The 19,049-nt window shown below is 47.5% G+C and overlaps 1 protein-coding gene across 4 annotated transcripts in view; it reads right to left on the reverse strand.

Moving 5' to 3' along the window:
• Nucleotides 1–523: 523 nt before the first annotated feature.
• Nucleotides 524–19,049, reverse strand: part of LOC124010793 (storkhead-box protein 2-like) — a 112,033-nt gene continuing 93,507 nt past the window's right edge. For all 4 annotated transcript variants that reach the window (XM_046323455.1, XM_046323457.1, XM_046323456.1 and 1 more), the window contains 2 exons: nucleotides 7,088–9,443; nucleotides 524–3,141 (listed from right to left, as the gene is read on the reverse strand). In XM_046323455.1, the coding sequence (XP_046179411.1) occupies nucleotides 2,934–3,141; nucleotides 7,088–9,443 (2,564 nt within the window). In that variant the 3' untranslated portion in view covers nucleotides 524–2,933. The remainder of the gene's footprint in view (nucleotides 3,142–7,087; nucleotides 9,444–19,049) is intronic.

Raw genomic sequence — 19,049 nt, forward strand, 5'->3', positions numbered from 1 at the left:
GTCACTGAGCTCTTCAGAAAGAACATTAAAACTGCCAATGTTTGTCTACGGAGATTGCATGGCTGTGTGCTCAATTTTATACAGCTGTCAGCAACGGGTGTGGCTGAAATAGCCGAATCCACTAATCCACTAATATGAAGGGGTGTCTACATACTTTTGTATATATAGTGTACCTGTCTTATGAACTATTTAGGAACTCATATGTGAAGTGGATGGAGGTTGCTGAGAAGAACTAGTTTTGTTGTTGTAGCCAAATAGAGGCAAGAACTCCATCTAGTGGAGATAGATTGCAGCTCAGATGTGGGTTGGAGGTGCTTTAGCGTCATCTACCGGTGAAAACAAGTTATCAAGCCTCTTAGAGTAGCAATGCTGATCTCGGATCAGGTCCCCCTGGTCCATATCATCTTGTTCATTGTGATCTAAAAGGCTAAACTGATCCCGAATCAGCAGCCCTACTCCGAGGCCATTGATATATCCAGCCCCTGGTCTTCCATTAAATAAAGACATTCAAGACATATAACCAAACATGTTATTTTATTATCTTAAAAAGTAACAATCCCCAAAGGTTATATCACACACACTAGAACAACAGTAAACACCATGACTACACAAAAAGGGACTTAGATATTATAGACATAAAAAATCCCTCTTATTGTTGACATTATTTTACTAAGCATGACAGACCAAGATCATCTACAGTATGACATACCGTCACAATTAGAAACAACGTTGTTGAACTCCATTATAAATCCGCAATGTTAAGGGAAGACATTTCATGGACTGTCAGAATTTCATATGAAATATTTTCAATATAAACAGAACATCCTTCTTGGATGGCTTTTACAGCAACCAGAGAACAGGCATTTATTTCAGTGCAAACATGACAATACAAGGCAGTCTTGGCTGCAATTCTCCCTTTTGATTTCAGAGGGAATTGATGATGTTGATCATTATTTGAAAAGAGCTCACAAAAACTGAAAATGGACCTTTTCAATGCGTTGTCATTGGACTGGAACTGTACTACCAAAGTGACAAGGTTGACACCACTCCCTTCATAGGCTCATCATCACACTGTATGAGACATGGATACTGATGGTACACAGTGCTGAGAGGACGGTGATGTATCCTACGGAAATGCTGTGCTATGAGGTCACCTTTGATATCCTTAACATCATTAAATAGAGGAGAGGAGAACCCCCCCCCCCTCCCCTATAATCAAACTGCACAGAAATGATTACATTTCTGTTGGGGGAAGTGAGAGTCAAAAAGTGAGAATTGCGTGAGAAGAACACCTCTAATAAACTCAGACAGAGAGAGGGGCTAAATAGTCAAGTAGCGCATACATGTGAGCTCTGTTGTCGTGAGAATGACAATAGGAGAGAGTCAGTCCAGCACTTTGACATGGTCTTTGTGTGTGAGTCATTTCTAGGGCTTTAACATTGACATTCACAGGATACAGGCTGATGACAGTGATTTGTAAGAGGAGAGCCACTACTCTACTGTTGTGGAGGTAGTTGTACTAGAGAGAATCTGACAACATAGGGTCAAATATCAAAACAACTCAGAGGGGTGGGGAGAGAGGACCTTATCTGCCTCAATAAAAGAGAGGACTGACCTTATCTGCCTCAATAAAGGGGATGGTTTTCGACGTTGTCCATATTCAAAAGTCCCTTGTTGTTAATTTGAACATGGAATGCCTTCAACAGCACCAGGAATAGTGTGACATTTTTCATCCAATAACAATACAAGTTAGGTTTTTCCATTGTTGGCCATGACTGCCGTGTGGTACTCTGCTTAGAAACTCAATCCCTGTCGGGCATTGAGGCCTTTCCTTAATCTGTATTTACAATGTACCAAAATGTGCTGAGAGACCTGATTCTATGTAAACATTAGCTCTAAGAGCCCAGTTCAAACACTTGGATTTTTAAATCTAGACTACAGCAGCGTCAGGGCTGGGTTCAGTACCACGGAACAGAGGGCTACTCTGGTACACCAATAGTACCCTACAGAGAGGTTAGATGGACTGGACATGTTGCACTCCTAACATCACTAGGATAACATGTCACTTGAACCCTTCGTAAGACTGTCATAATAACGTCATAGCATTATAAACCATAATGACAGCTGCTTATGTCACTTGACACAGACATGACACAAACCATTACTCAGGTATGCTAATTGTCTAGATGTATTGCCAGACAATTAACAAGCCTAAACAACGGTTTCTGTTAGGGCAGCTGTAAATCAGTCATCATGAGCTGACATAACGGTTTATTGCATGTTATATTATCATGACAGCATTATGTAGGCCTTATGGCAGAGGGGTCAGGTAAAGTCTAGCAAGCAGGGCTATGCATGCATCGCATTGTGTCAGAGCCTCATGTGAGCCAGCAGAGGGGGCTAAAGAGTATGTTTAAAAAGCTCAACAGCCACACATAGCCAAAAAAATGTAATTACGAGTGACCTGAGATTATAAAATTATACATTTGACACCAAAATAAGTGACAGAATGTCAACTGGCAGGTCAAAGTCAAATCAGTCACATGAAATAAATTAAAACTGCTCAGTAAAAACAAAAACCTAAAAGGACCTGTAGAATGACGTTTTTTTTTTCTTCCAAGGTTTAGAATGGGATTGAAAAAGATCAATGCCTTTAAATATTTTTAGAAATGTACTCTTGTGAGAAGTGGTGTTACAATGTAGTAGTGAGTAGCACAAATTCAAACATTTGTGAAAAAAACAAACAGAAGATGAGGAAAACTAAACCAAAACCATTGCATGACAGATTGACAATGTAATACCAGTCGCTGAACGGGCTTGTGTGTGTTGTGTCAGCCAGTCTGGATACTAAAACAGCCCCAGTGAGGTGGAGGAGCTGTACTCATCCAAACCCAACACCTCCCTCTTCATTTGATCTCCCTCTCCTGCCACTGTCACACACTGGTGATGGAGGCCAAACAGTTTGAGGGTTTCTGGAGTTTCTCGGGTTGGGTGGTAGGCGGCGGCTCTGGAATGGTCCGGAAGGTGAAAGGTGGACCGTTGCCCGTGGCGATTCCCAGGTGTCCGGGACTCAGAGCCATGTTCTGACGCCTGTTGCTCTCCACGATGCTGGAGGTGTTTGAGGCCAGACTCTCTCGTGTGCTGAGCCAGGAAGAAGAGGAAAGGAAGGGAAAGAACAAAAAGAGAACAATAGAATGATGAAGAGAATGAGGAGAAAGAAGGAGAGAGTCCGAACACAGAAGCATGTTATGCTGCCTTCCCTTGTTTGTGTGGAATAGTGTGAGAGCAGAAAGTATCCGATTGATTGTTGACACATGTTGTCTATAAAGTTTTCCAGCTATAGGCAGCACTTAGAGGTTAGGGAGTTCCCTTCAAGTAAATCAAAACTTGATATCCTCTCCATGTTAACCAGTAACTGCTGTAACCACTGTCCTGAGAGGGCGGGGGGGGGGGGGGATACAAAAGGTGAGAAGAAAAGATGGGTATAGCAAGAAGAACGAATGAGAGAAGAGTCATGTAAGATTCATATCCTCTGGCAGATATAGACACTTATAAAGTCATTCGTCTGATGTTCTCTACAATGGAATTGTTTGTAACATTACATTACTGATAATATTTAAGGTAGTAATATCTGTATGACAAGATAGTTGTTTTGAATGGTGTCTTACTGATTTAGAGAGGAACAGCATGTCAAAAATGTCTGATCGTGCCTGTTTCTATCTTTTCACTGCCAGCTAGACCAGGTCACCCATGAAAGGTGGATGTGGTTCTCCTCACTGGCTCCATCTGCAGGCCACGACTATGGGAGAGAGGGGTGGAGCAGAGCTAACTGGGAGGGAGGGGCCAAAAGACCAAGTACTGTACATATGTGGACCAATCCCCTTTCAGTCACACAGGAGATTAGTGACATCTGTCCTGAAGAGCTCCACATGATCACTAGTGTGATCCCAACCCAACAGAGTGGAAAACCACATCACACTTCTTATCACCGTTCTTCACAGGAAAATAAAATGACAAGGTCGTTAGAGGCTGTGAAATAGGCAACCGAATCTACAAGGAAGGGCCACCACTCCAACTCCAAGCCATTTCAAATCTGCAGCGGTCACTGTTTCCAGTTCCATAATCACTTCCATAAAAGGTTGCCCATCTTGTTTGAATAAGCTGGCTGAGGAGGCAGGTCAGTCTGCTGAGGAGCATTATCTAGAGACAGCCACACGTCTGCTGAGGAGCATTATCTAGAGACAGCCAAACGTCTGCTGAGGAGCATTATCTAGAGACAGCCAAACGTCTGCTGAGGAGCATTATCTAGAGACAGCCACACGTCTGCTGAGGAGCATTATCTAGAGACAGCCAAACGTCTGCTGAGGAGCATTATCTAGAGACAGCCAAATGTCTGCTGAGGAGCATTATCTAGAGACAGCCAAACATCTGCTGAGGAGCATTATCTAGAGACAGCCAAACGTCTGCTGAGGAACATTATCTAGAGACAGCCACACGTCTGCTGAGGAGCATTATCTAGAGACAGCCAAACGTCTGCTGAGGAGCATTATCTAGAGACAGCCAAACGTCTGCTGAGGAGCATTATCTAGAGACAGCCAAACGTCTGCTGAGGAGCATTATCTAGAAACAGCCAAACGTCTGCTGAGGAGCATTATCTAGAGACAGCCAAACGTCTGCTGAGGAGCATTATCTAGAGACAGCCAAACGTCTGCTGAGGAGCATTATCTAGAGACAGCCAAACGTCTGCTGAGGAGCATTATCTAGAGACAGCCAAACGTCTGCTGAGGAGCATTATCTAGAGACAGCCAAACGTCTGCTGAGGAGCATTATCTAGAGACAGCCAAACGTCTGCTGAGGAGCATTATCTAGAGACAGCCAAACGTCTGCTGAGGAGCATTATCTAGAGACAGCCAAACGTCTGCTGAGGAGCATTATCTAGAGACAGCCAAACGTCTGCTGAGGAGCATTATCTAGAGACAGCCAAACCTCTGCTGAGGAGCATTATCTAGAGACAGCCAAACCTCTGCTGAGGAGCATTATCTAGAGACAGCCAAACCTCTGCTGAGGAGCATTATCTAGAGACAGCCAAACGTCTGCTGAGGAGCATTATCTAGAGACAGCCACACGTCTGCTGAGGAGCATTATCTAGAGACAGCCAAACGTCTGCTGAGGAGCATTATCTAGAGACAGCCACACGTCTGCTGAGGAGCATTATCTAGAGACAGCCAAACGTCTGCTGAGGAGCATTATCTAGAGACAGCCAAACGTCTGCTGAGGAGCATTATCTAGAGACAGCCACACGTCTGCTGAGGAGCATTATCTAGAGACAGCCAAACGTCTGCTGAGGAGCATTATCTAGAGACAGCCAAACGTCTGCTGGGGAGCATTATCTAGAGACAGCCAAACCTCTGCTGAGGAGCATTATCTAGAGACAGCCAAACCTCTGCTGAGGAGCATTATCTAGAGACAGCCACACGTCTGCTGAGGAGCATTATCTAGAGACAGCCACACGTCTGCTGAGGAGCATTATCTAGAGACAGCCAAACGTCTGCTGAGGAGCATTATCTAGAGACAGCCAAACGTCTGCTGAGGAGCATTATCTAGAGACAGCCACACGTCTGCTGAGGAGCATTATCTAGAGACAGCCAAACGTCTGCTGAGGAGCATTATCTAGAGACAGCCACACGTCTGCTGAGGAGCATTATCTAGAGACAGCCAAACGTCTGCTGAGGAGCATTATCTAGAGACAGCCAAACGTCTGCTGGGGAGCATTATCTAGAGACAGCCAAACGTCTGCTGAATACAGAGACATTATTTTCCATTACTGGCCCCGGGGGAGAGCGGGAGGCCGTGGCTGGAAACATGGTAGGGGCTGAGGGGAGGGGAAACTCAGCCCGAAAACAAATGAGCCGATGGTCCCAGAGGTTCTGAACTGCAAACCTAAGCGTGATACAAACCAATCAAAGACGAGCGGCGCTAGCGCGGGCATCCATCTTGTTTAGAGGCTAGAGCATGTGGTCGGGGTTAGACACAGGAAGACACATGTGACCCTAATGAAGCGTCACACACTCCCACTATGCCAGAGGGGCCCGGGTGAAAAGGATTTAGCAAAAACAGGCAGTTTGTAATGCACAAAAGCTTTTGGGGGTTGCTATCTATATAATTTAAGACCACAGTTCAATAGTCTTTAAAAACAGCCGGAATACAATTATTCACACAATTTGAAAGTACATTAAAAAACGGTGAGGTCCGTTCTTTGCGGTAAAGTAGATTCAGGCCTGCAATAATGACTTAATCACATTTTGAACAAGTCTTTGTTTATAGTTATGGCTTTTAGGATTTAGAGGCTCAACTTTTCTGTTATGAGAAGAGAGAGCTGTGTGTCAGCTGAGACAGTTGTGACCCGACAGATGAACCATGACAGAGGAAGGCCTGAGCTGAGGGACTCCCTCTTTCTCCCTCTACCACTGATGAATATCAAAATCCTCCAAAACCTCCAGACTGTATGTTGCTTATGGGACCAAAAAAGGTCCTATTTTGTCGGCTGAAGGTAAAGCCATGTGAATAGTTGCCGTAATGGACATATTTCAGTGACAGACACCATGTATCACGAGGAAAAAAAACTCCACAAAAACACAGATGTCTGCTTACGCTCAAGTGATTCACTAAGACACTCAGAAGAATACCACAGTCCAAATGAACGTGAATCATTGAGGGAAGCACAGACATCAGAAAGAAAGAAACAAACAAAGCAAACCAAATCCACTCAGAGCAAAAATGTTGTTTTGTAAACAGAAAAGCAAAAGTTCACACGGATGAGAGGCAATTATGGAATTGGGGAACATTGGAAACTCCTATTCTGTCTCTTCTACAGGGCTATAACCATGATAGGTTGTACTTCAGATTCACTAGAATCAACAGCACCATATGGAATAATATTACCAGTCCATTATGTTCTCATGTGAGAACAATAATCCCACCATTAGTCTATTCACAGAATAAGAAGCCATCCCCTCTCATGACCACCGACCACACAAACAGAGAGGCTGTGTGAGTGAGTGTGTTGTTGTCACCCGACGAGGCTTACCGTGGAGAGTTAAATCCACTGTCCACTGTAACACTACTGCTGTCCATGCTGTCCAGCCTGGCTGAGTGGGCTGACTGCTGGCTCTGGTTGTTGTGGTCACTCTCCTTGGGGTTGGGGAAGGTCAGGTTCCTCTCAAACCTGCGCTGGAGGTCCCTCTCCTTCTCCCGCTCCAGCAGCCACTGCATGGTACCCCCCCCTCCCCCACCGACCCCACCACAGCCCTCAGGGGACTTTGGCTCCTGCTCTGCCTGCTTGGCTGAGGCGGCGTCCTCCAGCTCGTCATCATCAGACACGTTGTAGTAGTCGAAGGAGGCTTCCCCGGCCGGGCATGAGCCAGCCTGCTCCATCCCTGAGGGGCCAGAAGAGGGGGGCCGGGGCACAGCTAGCAGGGGGCCCGGCTGCTCAAAGTGCTCCTGGCTGTCCAGCACCTCAGCCGACGACATGACCGGGGTCTTCCTCAATGTGCTCGACCTGGAGTAGCTTCCGTCCCCGTAGCCGCTGGGCAGCGTGTTGGGCGGAGGTTTGAATAGAGTGTCTTTGCTGAAGATGTCCTTCCTCCTGTCCATGCTACCAGAGTTGGTGTTGTGGTGCTGTACTGAACGGCCATTTGGCAAAGGCTCAGGCATCTGGCAGGGCATGGGCAAACTAACACCGTTCTGTCCCTTTGTAGTGTCCTCTTTGTATTCTGGGGGATGAGGGGTCTGTCTGTCGGATGAACAGCCTATCTTCACCTTAGGTAAGTTATCGTGATTGGGTTTTCCTAAGGGGCTAGGGGTAGTGAGGACCGCCTCAGTGGATGCATTGCACTGGAAATAGTCATCAGCCATGTGTTTAGGAGAATAAGCCTTCTGGCTGTCGTAGGCAGGTAAACGGTCTCTACTTTTGTTATTTTCAAGTGTTCTCCCTCCGTCGGGCCCACAGGGGTCAGAGGCTAACTTAGCAGCAGGGGGCGTGGCCCGCGAGTGGGAGTACTGGGAGGCCTGGGCTGAGGCCCTCAAGGTCCCATCATCGGTGTAGTAGCGGCTCCTGTCTCTGTCCCTCTCATCAGGGCTGCGCTCAAAGTAGTCCGGGGGCCCAATCTGCCCGGCCCCTAGGGGCCCTTTGGAGTTGTCCATGGAGCGGGACCGCTCTTTGGCCTTGTTGTCCGAGCGCTCGTTGCGCGACTTCCTCTCCTGCGTGTGGCTGTGGCTGCGGTGCACCTTGGAGTGGGACGGCCCATGTGAGGGCTCGGGGAAGGGCATCTCCGTCCTCCTCTTGGCCAGCTCTCCCGACACGTCCCACTCCGGGGTGATGGGCAGGTGGGACTCCATGATGTTTGGGTTGCTGTGGGCTAGGTGTCGGGCACGGCTGCGCTCCATGGAGAAGGAGGTGTCCCGTGGCGAGCGCGCCAGGGAGGAGCTGTAAGCCCGGTAGTCCCTCTCAGCCCCCAGGTCCAGGTTGGATCCCTCAGAGGGGTCTCCCCGGGAGGCGCGGGTCTTACTGTGGGAGCGTGACGGCTTACCTTGGGGCTTGCGGTGTCCACGGCTCCTCCTGCTGCGTGCACTGTGCTGGGCTGACGAGCTGGCTTTGCTCCTCTGAGCCCTCTCCTCCTCCAGCCTCTTCATCACAGCTGTGTGTCTCGCCACGTTTTCCACCGTCAGGTCCGGGTTGATCCGCCTGATGATCTCCATCTCCACGTCGCGCGGCACGGCCGTGGGCGTCTCCTCGTCCCGCAGAGGCCACTCCTCCGGGGGGAACTGGGCTGAGAAGGTGGTCAGCTGCTTGGTCTTGTCCTTCTTGAAGCTCAGCCGGAACAGCTTGAGGCCAAACTTCTTGGACTGCTTCTCCCCGCTGCTGCCCCCCTCACGGTGCTTGGTCAGGGTGTCCGACTTGAAGGGGAAGCTCAGGGTGCTCCGGGTCTTTTCCGTGGAGGTAGGCTGGGGCTGGGGCTGTGTGGGTGTGTGAGGGGAGTGAGGTGAGTGAGGGGAGTGGGGAGAGTAGGCCTCTCGGTGCTCCTTAGGGGACTTCCTGGTGAGGGTCGTGTGGTGGCTGGGGGGGTCGTCACGGTAACTATTATAGGAGTCTCCATGGTTCTTAGGATGGGCCCTGTCTCTGACACAGCCAGAAGTGGAAGGGGTGATGGTTCCAGAGAGGGGGGAGGTACACTGTTGTTGTTGTTGTTGTTGTTGTTGCTGGCGGTCAGGTATCCTCTCATCCAGGTGGTACCATTTGGAGCTGGTCCTGATGAGAGAGGGCGTGATGAAGTAGGTCTGGGGCGTGACGATGAAGTAGCCCTCTGGTGTGGGGTAGATCTTCCTCTCCCGGACCAGCATACTCAGCGTGTGATGGAGAATCTCAGCCGTCGGCGTGGGCACACCTAGACAACGACACGGATAGGAACATGTCAGAAATGTCAAACATAACATTCTGGATGCGTCCCAAATGGAACCGTATTGCCTGTGAAGTGCACTATATCATCTGGTGTATGCATCATTAGTGATATTATCATATACAGTGGGGCAAAAAAAGTATTTAGTCAGACACCAATTGTGCAAGTTCTCCCACTTCAAAATATGAGAGAGGCCTGTAATTTTCATCATAGGCACACTTCAACTATAACAGACAAAATGAGAAAAAAAATCCAGAAAATCACATTGTAGGATCTTTAATGAATTTATTTGCAAATTATGGTGGAAAATAAGTATTTGGTCAATAACAAAAGTTTCTCTCAATACTTTGTTATGTACCTTTTGTTGGCAATGACAGAGGTCAAACGTTTTCTGTAAGTCTTCACAAGGTTTTCACACACTGTTGCTGGTATTTTGGCCCATTCCTCCATGCAGATCTCCACGAGAGAAGTGATGTTTTGGGGCTGTTGCTGGGCAACACAGACTTTCAACTCCCTTCAAAGATTTTCTATGGGGTTGAGATCTGGAGACTGGCTAGGCCACTCCAGGACCTTGAAATGCTTCTTATGAAGACACTCCTTCGTTGCCCGGGCGGTGTGTTTGGGATCATTGTCATGCTGAAAGACCCAGCCACGTTTCATCTTGAATGCCCTTGCTGATGGTAGGCTTTGTTACTTTGGTCCCATCTCTCTGCAGGTCATTCACTAGGTCCCCCCGTGTGGTTCTGGGATTTTTGCTCACCGTTCTTGTGATCATTTTGACACCACGGGGTGAGATCTTGCGTGGAGCCCCAGATTGAGGGAGATTATCAGTGGTCTTGTATGTCTTCCATTTCCTAATAATTGCTCCCACAGTTGATTTCTTCAAACCAAGCTGCTTACCTATTGCAGATTTAGTCATCTCAGCCTGGTGCAGGTCTACAATTTTGTTTCTGGTGTCCTTTGATAGCTCTTTGGTCTTGGCCATAGTGGAGTTTGGAGTGTGACTGTTTGAGGTTGTGGACAGGTGTCTTTTATACTGATAACAAGTTCAAACAGGTGCCATTAATACAGGTAACGAGTGGAGGACAGAGGAGCCTCTTAAAGAAGAAGTTACAGGTCTGTGAGAGCCAGAAATCTTGCTTGTTTGTAGGTGACCAAATACTTATTTTCCACCGTAATTTGCAAATAAATTCATTAATAATCCTACAATGTGATTTTCTGGATTTCTTTCCTCATTTTGTCTGTCATAGTTGAAGTGTACCTATGATGAACATTACAGGCCTCTCTCATCTTTTTAAGTGTGAGAACTTGCACAATTGGTGGCGGACTAAATACTTTTTTGCCCCACTGTATAACAGCATTGAATGTTCATTACTCCGCTACGGATGAGCTATGATTGTATAAACCAATCCATCGATCATGAAAACTGTCATTCTCTCAATACATCAACCGTATGGCGGATGTGGACCTGTCTGATGGTAATCTGACTATACAGGTTGTTACAGCTTGTTACAGCATTTCGCTACACCCACAATAACATCTGCTAAACACCTCTATGTGATAAATCAAATTTGATTTGATTTGTAGCTTGTTACCGCTTGTTACGTGTTGTTATAACTTGTTATTGGTATACAAAACATGTCTTCACTGTCTGATCAGCCCTGTTGGGAACCAGTCAGCCGGTGACACGGGCTACGTTCCAAATGGCACCCTATTCCTTATATAGTGCACTACATGGCGCTTGTAACGCCAAGGTAGTGGGTTCGATCCCCGGGACCACCCATACGTAGAATGTATGCACACATGACTGTAAGTCGCTTTGGATAAAAGCGTCTGCTAAATGGCATATATTATTTATATTATATTTGAATAAGGTGCCATTTGGGACACACATAGAGAGTGCAGCAGTAGCAACTCCCCATCCACATGTCATTCACATCACAGTATAGTACATTACAGTATAGTACAGTATGTTATAGTATAGATTCGTATCGTACAATATAGAACAGAACAGTATAGTACAGTATAGTATAGTACAGTATAGTATAGTACATTACAGTATGTTAAAGTATAGACTCGTATCGTACAATATAGAACAGAACAGTATAGTACAGTATAGTATAGTACAGTATAGTATAGTACATTACAGTATGTTAAAGTATAGACTCGTATCGTACAATATAGAACAGAACAGTATAGTACATTACAGTATGTTATAGTATAGATTCGTATCGTACAATATAGAACAGAACAGTATAGTACAGTATAGAATAGTACAGTATAGTATAGTACATTACAGTATGTTATAGTATAGATTCGTATCGTACAATATAGAACAGAACAGTATAGTATAGTACAGTATAGTACAGTATAGTATAGAACAGAACAGTATAGTACAGTATAGTACAGTACAGTACAGTCCAGTATAGTCTAGTACAGTATAGTACAGTATAGTACAGTATAGTATAGTACATTTCAGTATAGTACAGTATGTTATAGTATATTTTTGTATCGTACAATATAGAACAGAACAGTATAGTACAGTATAGTATAGTACAGTATAGTATATAACAGTATAGTACAGTATAGTATAGTACAGTATAGTCCAGTGCTGAGCTGCTTCACTTCACTGGAGGTAGTATTACTCACAGTTACATCATGGTGCCCTTTCAGACTGGCCAGCGTGATGCAATCCCACCAGCCATTCAGCCAGCCATTCAGCCAGTCAGCCATTCAGCCAGCCAGCCAGCCACTCAGACAGCCAGCCGCATATGCAGGCTGAGGCTGCAGCAAAACACAGGCAGGCGAGGCAGCGAGCGGTCATACCCACCTCAGACACACACGCAGCAGACCGCCCCACCATGACTACACTCTTCCCATACCAACAAAACCTGCTCCCATTCTGACACACACACACGTGCACACACACAGAATAGCTTCACTACAATATTTAATAATAATAATAATATAATATATGCCATTTAGCAGACGCTTTTATCCAAAGCGACTTACAGTCATGTGTGCATACATTCTACATATGGGTGGTCCCGGGGATCGAACCCACTACCCTGGCGTTACAAGCGCCATGCTCTACCAACTGAGCTACAGAAGGACCCACATTTGGCATGTGATAGGGAAAGGCACCTACTGTGTCTAATTATTTATTAAATTATTTATTTGATTTCACCTTTATTTAACCAGATGGGCCAGTTGAGAACAAGTTCTCATTTACAACTGCGACGTGGCCAAGATAAAGCATAGCTGTGTGACACAAACAACAACACAAAGTTACACATGGAATAAACAAGCGTACAGTCAATAACACAATAGAAAAAAAGAAAGTCTATGAACATTGTGTGCAAATGGCATGAGGAGGTAGGCAATAAGTAGGCCATAGTAGCGAAGTAATTACAATTTAGCAGATTATGGGCCAGATGTATACATAATGGTGTCGTCTGCGTAGAGGTGGATCAGGGAATCACCCGCAGCAAGAGCGACATCATATATATATACAGAGAAAAGAGTCGGTCCGAGAATTGAACCCTGTGGCACCCCCATAGAGACTGCCAGAGGTCCGAACAACAGGCCCTACGATTTGACACACTGAACTCTGTCTGCGAAGTAGTTGGTGAACCAGGCGCGGCAGTCATTTGAGAAACCAAGGCTAGTTGAGGGGACAGGTTATGGTGGTGTGGTAGTTGAGGGGACAGGTTATGGTGGTGTGGTAGTTGAGGGGACCGGTTATGGTGGTGTGTAAGTTGAGGGGACAGGTTATGGTGGTGTGTAAGTTGAGGGGACAGGTCATTGTGGTGTGTAAGTTGAGGGGACAGGATATGTTGGTGTGTAAGTTGAGGGGACCGGTTATGGTAATGTGTAAGTTGAGGGGACAGGTTATGCTGGTGTGTAAGTTGAGGGGACAGGATATGTTGGTGTGTAAGTTGAGGGGACCGGTTATGGTAATGTGTAAGTTGAGGGGACAGGTTATGCTGGTGTGTAAGTTGAGGGGACATGTTATGATGGTGTGTAAGTTGAGGGGACCAGTTATGGTGGTGTGTAAGATGAGGGGACAGGTCATTGTGGTGCGTAAGTTGAGGGGACAGGTTATGATGGTGTGTAAGTTGAGGGAACAGGTTATGGTGGTGTGTAAGTTGAGGGGACAGGTTATGGTGGTGTGTAAGTTGAGGGGACAGGTTATGGTGGTGTGTAAGTTGAGGGGACAGGTTATGACGGTGTGTAAGTTGAAGGGACCAGTTATGGTGGTGTGTAAGTTGAGGGGACAGGTTATTGTGGTGTGTAAGTTAAGGGGACAGGTTATTGTGGTGTGTAAGTTGTGGGGACAGGTTATTGTGGTGTGTAAGTTGTGGGGACAGGTTATGATGGTGTGTAAGTTGAGGGGACAGGTTATGATGGTGTGTAAGTTGAGGGGACAGGTTATGGTGGTGTGTAAGTTGAGGGGACAAGCTATTGTGGTGTAAATTGAGGGGACAGGTTATGATGGTGTGTAAGTTGAGGGAACAGGTTATGGTGGTGTGTAAATTGAGGGGACAGGTTATGGTGGTGTGTAAGTTGAGGGGACAAGCTATTGTGGTGTAAATTGAGGGGACAGGTTATGATGGTGTGTAAGTTGAGGGAACAGGTTATGGTGGTGTGTAAATTGAGGGGACAGGTTATGGTGATGTGTAAGTTGAGGGGACAGGCTATTGTGGTGTAAGTTGAGGGGACAGGTTATGATGGTGTGTAAGTTGAGGGGACAGGTTATGATGGTGTGTAAGTTGAGGGGACAGGTTATGGTGGTGTGTAAGTTGAGGGGACAGGCTATTGTGGTGTAAATTGAGGGGACAGGTTATGATGGTGTGTAAGTTGAGGGGACAGGTTATGGTGGTGTGTAAATTGAGGGGACAGGTTATGGTGATGTGTAAGTTGAGGGGACAGGCTATTGTGGTGTAAGTTGAGGGGACAGGCTATTGTGGTGTAAGTTGAGGGGACAGGCTATTGTGGTGTAAGTTGAGGGGACAGGCTATTGTGGTGTAAGTTGAGGGGACTGGTTATTGTGGTGTGTAAGTTGATGGGACAGGTTATTGTGGTGTGTAAGTTGAGGGGACAGGTTATTGTGGTGTGTAACTTGAGGGGACATGTTATTGTGGTGTGTCAGTTGAGGGGACAGGTTTTGCGGTGTGTCAGTTGAGGGGACAGGTTTTGTGGTATGTAAGTTGAGGGGACAGGTGATTGTATATTGTAGTGTGTAAATTGATAAACTGGCAAGCAGGCAGACAGACCGTTACCCGCCTACACATATGTCTGCATGACAGATCAGCCTTAGGGGTTGAGGTTGCCTGCCATTACATCATACGGGTTTAGTTGCAGACCAAAGTGACGCAACTTCCTCTTATTCCTCTGAAGATAGGAGGGAAGCCCTGCTCTTGTGACTCAAGTGTCTGAATGAAGGGGTAGTAACGGAGGAATAAGGGTGCATCTCAAAAGGCAACTCTTTTCCCTATTTCAAAATAGTACACTGTGAAGTGAACAAGGTGCTGTTTAGGACACCACCCATATCTGCTTGACATTGACAAAACATGACATTTGCCATTATGAAGCGGTACTTAAACTCCCCCACATAAACCTTTGTACCTCTGTGTCTAGGATGCCAGCACACAGTCACGCACACACCTGTGCTGAGGGTCCAAACTGAATCATAAAGAGGGTAGGAGGGATGGGCCATAAAGAGGGTAGGAGGGATGGGCCATAAAGAGGGTTGGAGGGATGGGCCATAAAGAGGGTAGGAGGGATGGGCCATAAAGAGGGTTGGAGGGATGGGCCATAAAGAGGGTTGGAGGGATGGGCCATAAAGAGGGTTGGAGGGATGGGCCATAAAGAGGGTAGGAGGGATGGGCCATAAAGAGGGTTGGAGGGATGGGCCATAAAGAGGGTTGGAGGGATGGGCCATAAAGAGGGTTGGAGGGATGGGCCATAACGAGGGTAGGAGGGATGGGCCATAAAGAGGGTAGGAGGGATGGGCCATAAAGAGGGTTGGAGGGATGGGCCATAAAGAGGGTTGGAGGGATGGGCCATAAAGAGGGTAGGAGGGATGGGCCATAAAGAGGGTAGGAGGGATGGGCCATAAAGAGGGTTGGAGGGATGGGCCATAAAGAGGGTAGGAGGGATGGGCCATAAAGAGGGTTGGAGGGATGGGCCATAAAGCGGGTTGGAGGGATGGGCCATAAAGCGGATTGGAGGGATGGGCCATAAAGCGGGTTGGAGGGATGGGCCATAAGGCGGGTTGGAGGGATGGGCCATAAAGCAGGTTGGAGGGATGGGCCATAAAGCGGGTTGGGGGGAGGGGCCATAAAGCAGGTTGGGGGGAGGGGCCATAAAGCGGGTTGGAGGGATGGGCCATAAAGAGGGTTGGAGGGATGGGCCATAAAGAGGGTTGGAGGGATGGGCCATAAAGAGGGTAGGAGGGATGGGCCATAAAGAGGGTAGGAGGGATGGGCCATAAAGAGGGTTGGAGGGATGGGCCATAAAGAGGGTAGGAGGGATGGGCCATAAAGAGGGTTGGAGGGATGGGCCATAAAGAGGGTTGGAGGGATGGGCCATAAAGAGGGTAGGAGGGATGGGCCATAAAGAGGGTTGGAGGGATGGGCCATAAAGAGGGTTGGAGGGATGGGCCATAAAGAGGGTTGGAGGGATGGGCCATAAAGAGGGTTGGAGGGATGGGCCATAAAGAGGGTAGGAGGGATGGGCCATAAAGAGGGTTGGAGGGATGGGCCATAAAGAGGGTTGGAGGGATGGGCCATAAAGAGGGTAGGAGGGATGGGCCATAAAGAGGGTAGGAGGGATGGGCCATAAAGAGGGTTGGAGGGATGGGCCATAAAGAGGGTAGGAGGGATGGGCCATAAAGAGGGTTGGAGGGATGGGCCATAAAGCGGGTTGGAGGGATGGGCCATAAAGCGGGTTGGAGGGATGGGCCATAAAGCGGGTTGGAGGGATGGGCCATAAAGCGGGTTGGAGGGATGGGCCATAAAGCAGGTTGGAGGGATGGGCCATAAAGCGGGTTGGGGGAGGGGCCATAAAGCAGGTTGGGGGAGGGGCCATAAAGCAGGTTGGGGGAGGGGCCATAAAGCGGGTTGGAGGGAGGGGCCATAATGGCTAAATAAAATAAAAACCGTGCTAGAGAGAAAAGAGAGAGAGAGAGACAGACAGAGGGAGGACTGAGACTGAGTTAACAGCTAACTAGATTAGCTCCTCCTCATTTTAATCCTTCCAGCACTGGCTCTGACCTTCCAGCGGGGGGGAGAGAAGAGAGAAAGAGAGAGAGAGAGAGAGCATGAGGGAGAGAGAGCATGAGGGAGAGAGAGCATGAGAGAGAGAGAGAGAGAGAGAGAGAGAGAGAGAGAGAGAGAGAGAGAGAGAGAGAGAGAGAGAGAGAGAGAGAGAGAGAGAGAGACTGTGTCGGGGGGGGGGCGCAGGGTGCTGGAACACAAGGTACTTACTCAGCACAGAGGTGGGGACTAGGGAAGGGAGGGGAGAGGGGCATGATTGGATGGTCAAGGAGGAGGCAGATGGGCTAGAGGCTTATTCAGCACGGGATCCAATATTCTGAACGTTGCAGAATGTAATATATAGAATAAATAAACACAATATGCCATCACGCCATTGGTGGAAGATCTGCTGAATGGGCAGCCCCACTAAAAATGTCTGCATGACCTTTGTTGTTCCAGTGTCAAGCTGGCGTGGATCATGTTTAGGTCCATCAGTGTATACAAAACAGCATACCAAGAGACTAGGGGAGCCTCCTGCTTAAAGCTTCAGTCCTACACATCTAATGTTTGCACTTCATATCTGCCCAGAGATGCAGTCATGTGCAACAATTAAGTGCAGGCAATTCAATTACCTCAGCGTGCATCACATGCTTTAGTTTCCAGTGATACATAGAGAGGTGGCCCGGTTGAACCAGGCCCGGCATTAAACAGTCACAGTTCTGTCCCAAGTAGGCTCGTCCCCATCTGTAACAACCTTCCCCAATGACCTTTCCATAATATCTTCTGGAGCAGACTGAGGGTACGTCGCAAATTGAACCCTATTTCCTATTTAGTACACACTATTTGTATTTTTACTCCCAACTTCATGATATCCAATTGGTAGTTACAGTCTTGTCCCATCGCTGCAACTCCCGTACTAACTCGGGAGAGGCGAAAGTCGAGAGACAAGAGTCCTCCGAAACACGACCCTGCCAAGCCGCACGGCTTCTTGACACACTGCTCACTTAACCCGGAAGCCAGCCGCACCAATGTGTCGGAGGAAACACCGTACAACTGGCGACAACAGTCAGCTTGCATGCGCCTGGCCCCCCACAAGGAGTCGCTAGAGTGCGATGGGACAAGGACATCCCAGCCGGCCAAACTCGGACGACGCTGGGCCAATTGTGCGCCACCCTATGGGTCTCCCGGTCGCGGCCGACTGCGACACAGCCCGGGATCGAACCTAGATCTGTAGTGAAGCATCTAGCACTGCGGTGCAGAGCCTTAGACCTCTGCACCACTCGGGAGGCCCCCAGCACACACTACTATGAACCCCATGGGCCCTATGAACCCCGTGGGCCCTATAAACACTGTGGGCCCTATGAACCCCGTGGGCCCTATGAACCCCGTGGGCCCTATGAACCCTGTGGGCCCTATGAACCCCGTGGGCCCTATGAACCCCGTGGGCCCCATGAACCCTGTGGGCCCTATGAACCATGTGGGCCCTATGAACCACGTGGGCCCTATGAACCCTGTGGACCCTATGAACCCTGTGGGTTCTATGAACCCTGTGAACCCTATGGGCCCTATGAACCCTATGGGTCCTATGAACCCAATGGGCCCTATGAACCCTGTGGGCTCTATGAACCCTATTGGCCCCATGAACCATATGAGCCCCATGAACCATGGTGTAAAGTAGTGCACTGTATACTGTAGGGAATAGGGTGCCATTTGGGACACAGATGAGGAGTGAATACCCTTGCTTGCATGGAGCGCATTCATTTGACCCCCAGCACTTGTGTCTGTGTAATAGACATACAGGCTAACTAAGGGAAAAAGCAGATCAATATTTGTTATAGAACTGTACATGCTACTACAGCGTGATGTAGCCTAGTTTGAATGAGAACAGAAAACATATTTTCAAGTATTTTTGAGCTGAAATAACCAGATAGGCCTTATACCGGACTGTATTCCATTTGATTTAAGTGCCAATAGTTATCAACTATTTAACTGCTTTACTAGCTATTTCATGAGAAATGGCAGTATTATTGCAAGTGTAATGGAAAACTATAGGCTAACCCGTTATAAAAATGACACTTCACAAAACAACACTGATTGTTGTGAACTTCATCTCACTAAGCTCTTCTCCGAGCTAGTTTTCCATGATTATAATAATCGTTAGCATTTTACAATGGTGAGGTAAAAACAGGCCAAACTCCTGATTAAGTTTCCACGTGTACTGTCAGCTGTAGAACGATGTATCCCTCGTCACACAGCCTCTCAACTTCTCATCAGCCCCTACACCCATGATTTAATATCCACAGTTGTGTGAGATTTGTTTTAATTTGTATATGCT

This window comes from Oncorhynchus gorbuscha, linkage group LG23 (genome assembly GCF_021184085.1).
Source record: "Oncorhynchus gorbuscha isolate QuinsamMale2020 ecotype Even-year linkage group LG23, OgorEven_v1.0, whole genome shotgun sequence".
In the NCBI taxonomy this organism is placed as follows: domain Eukaryota; kingdom Metazoa; phylum Chordata; class Actinopteri; order Salmoniformes; family Salmonidae; genus Oncorhynchus; species Oncorhynchus gorbuscha.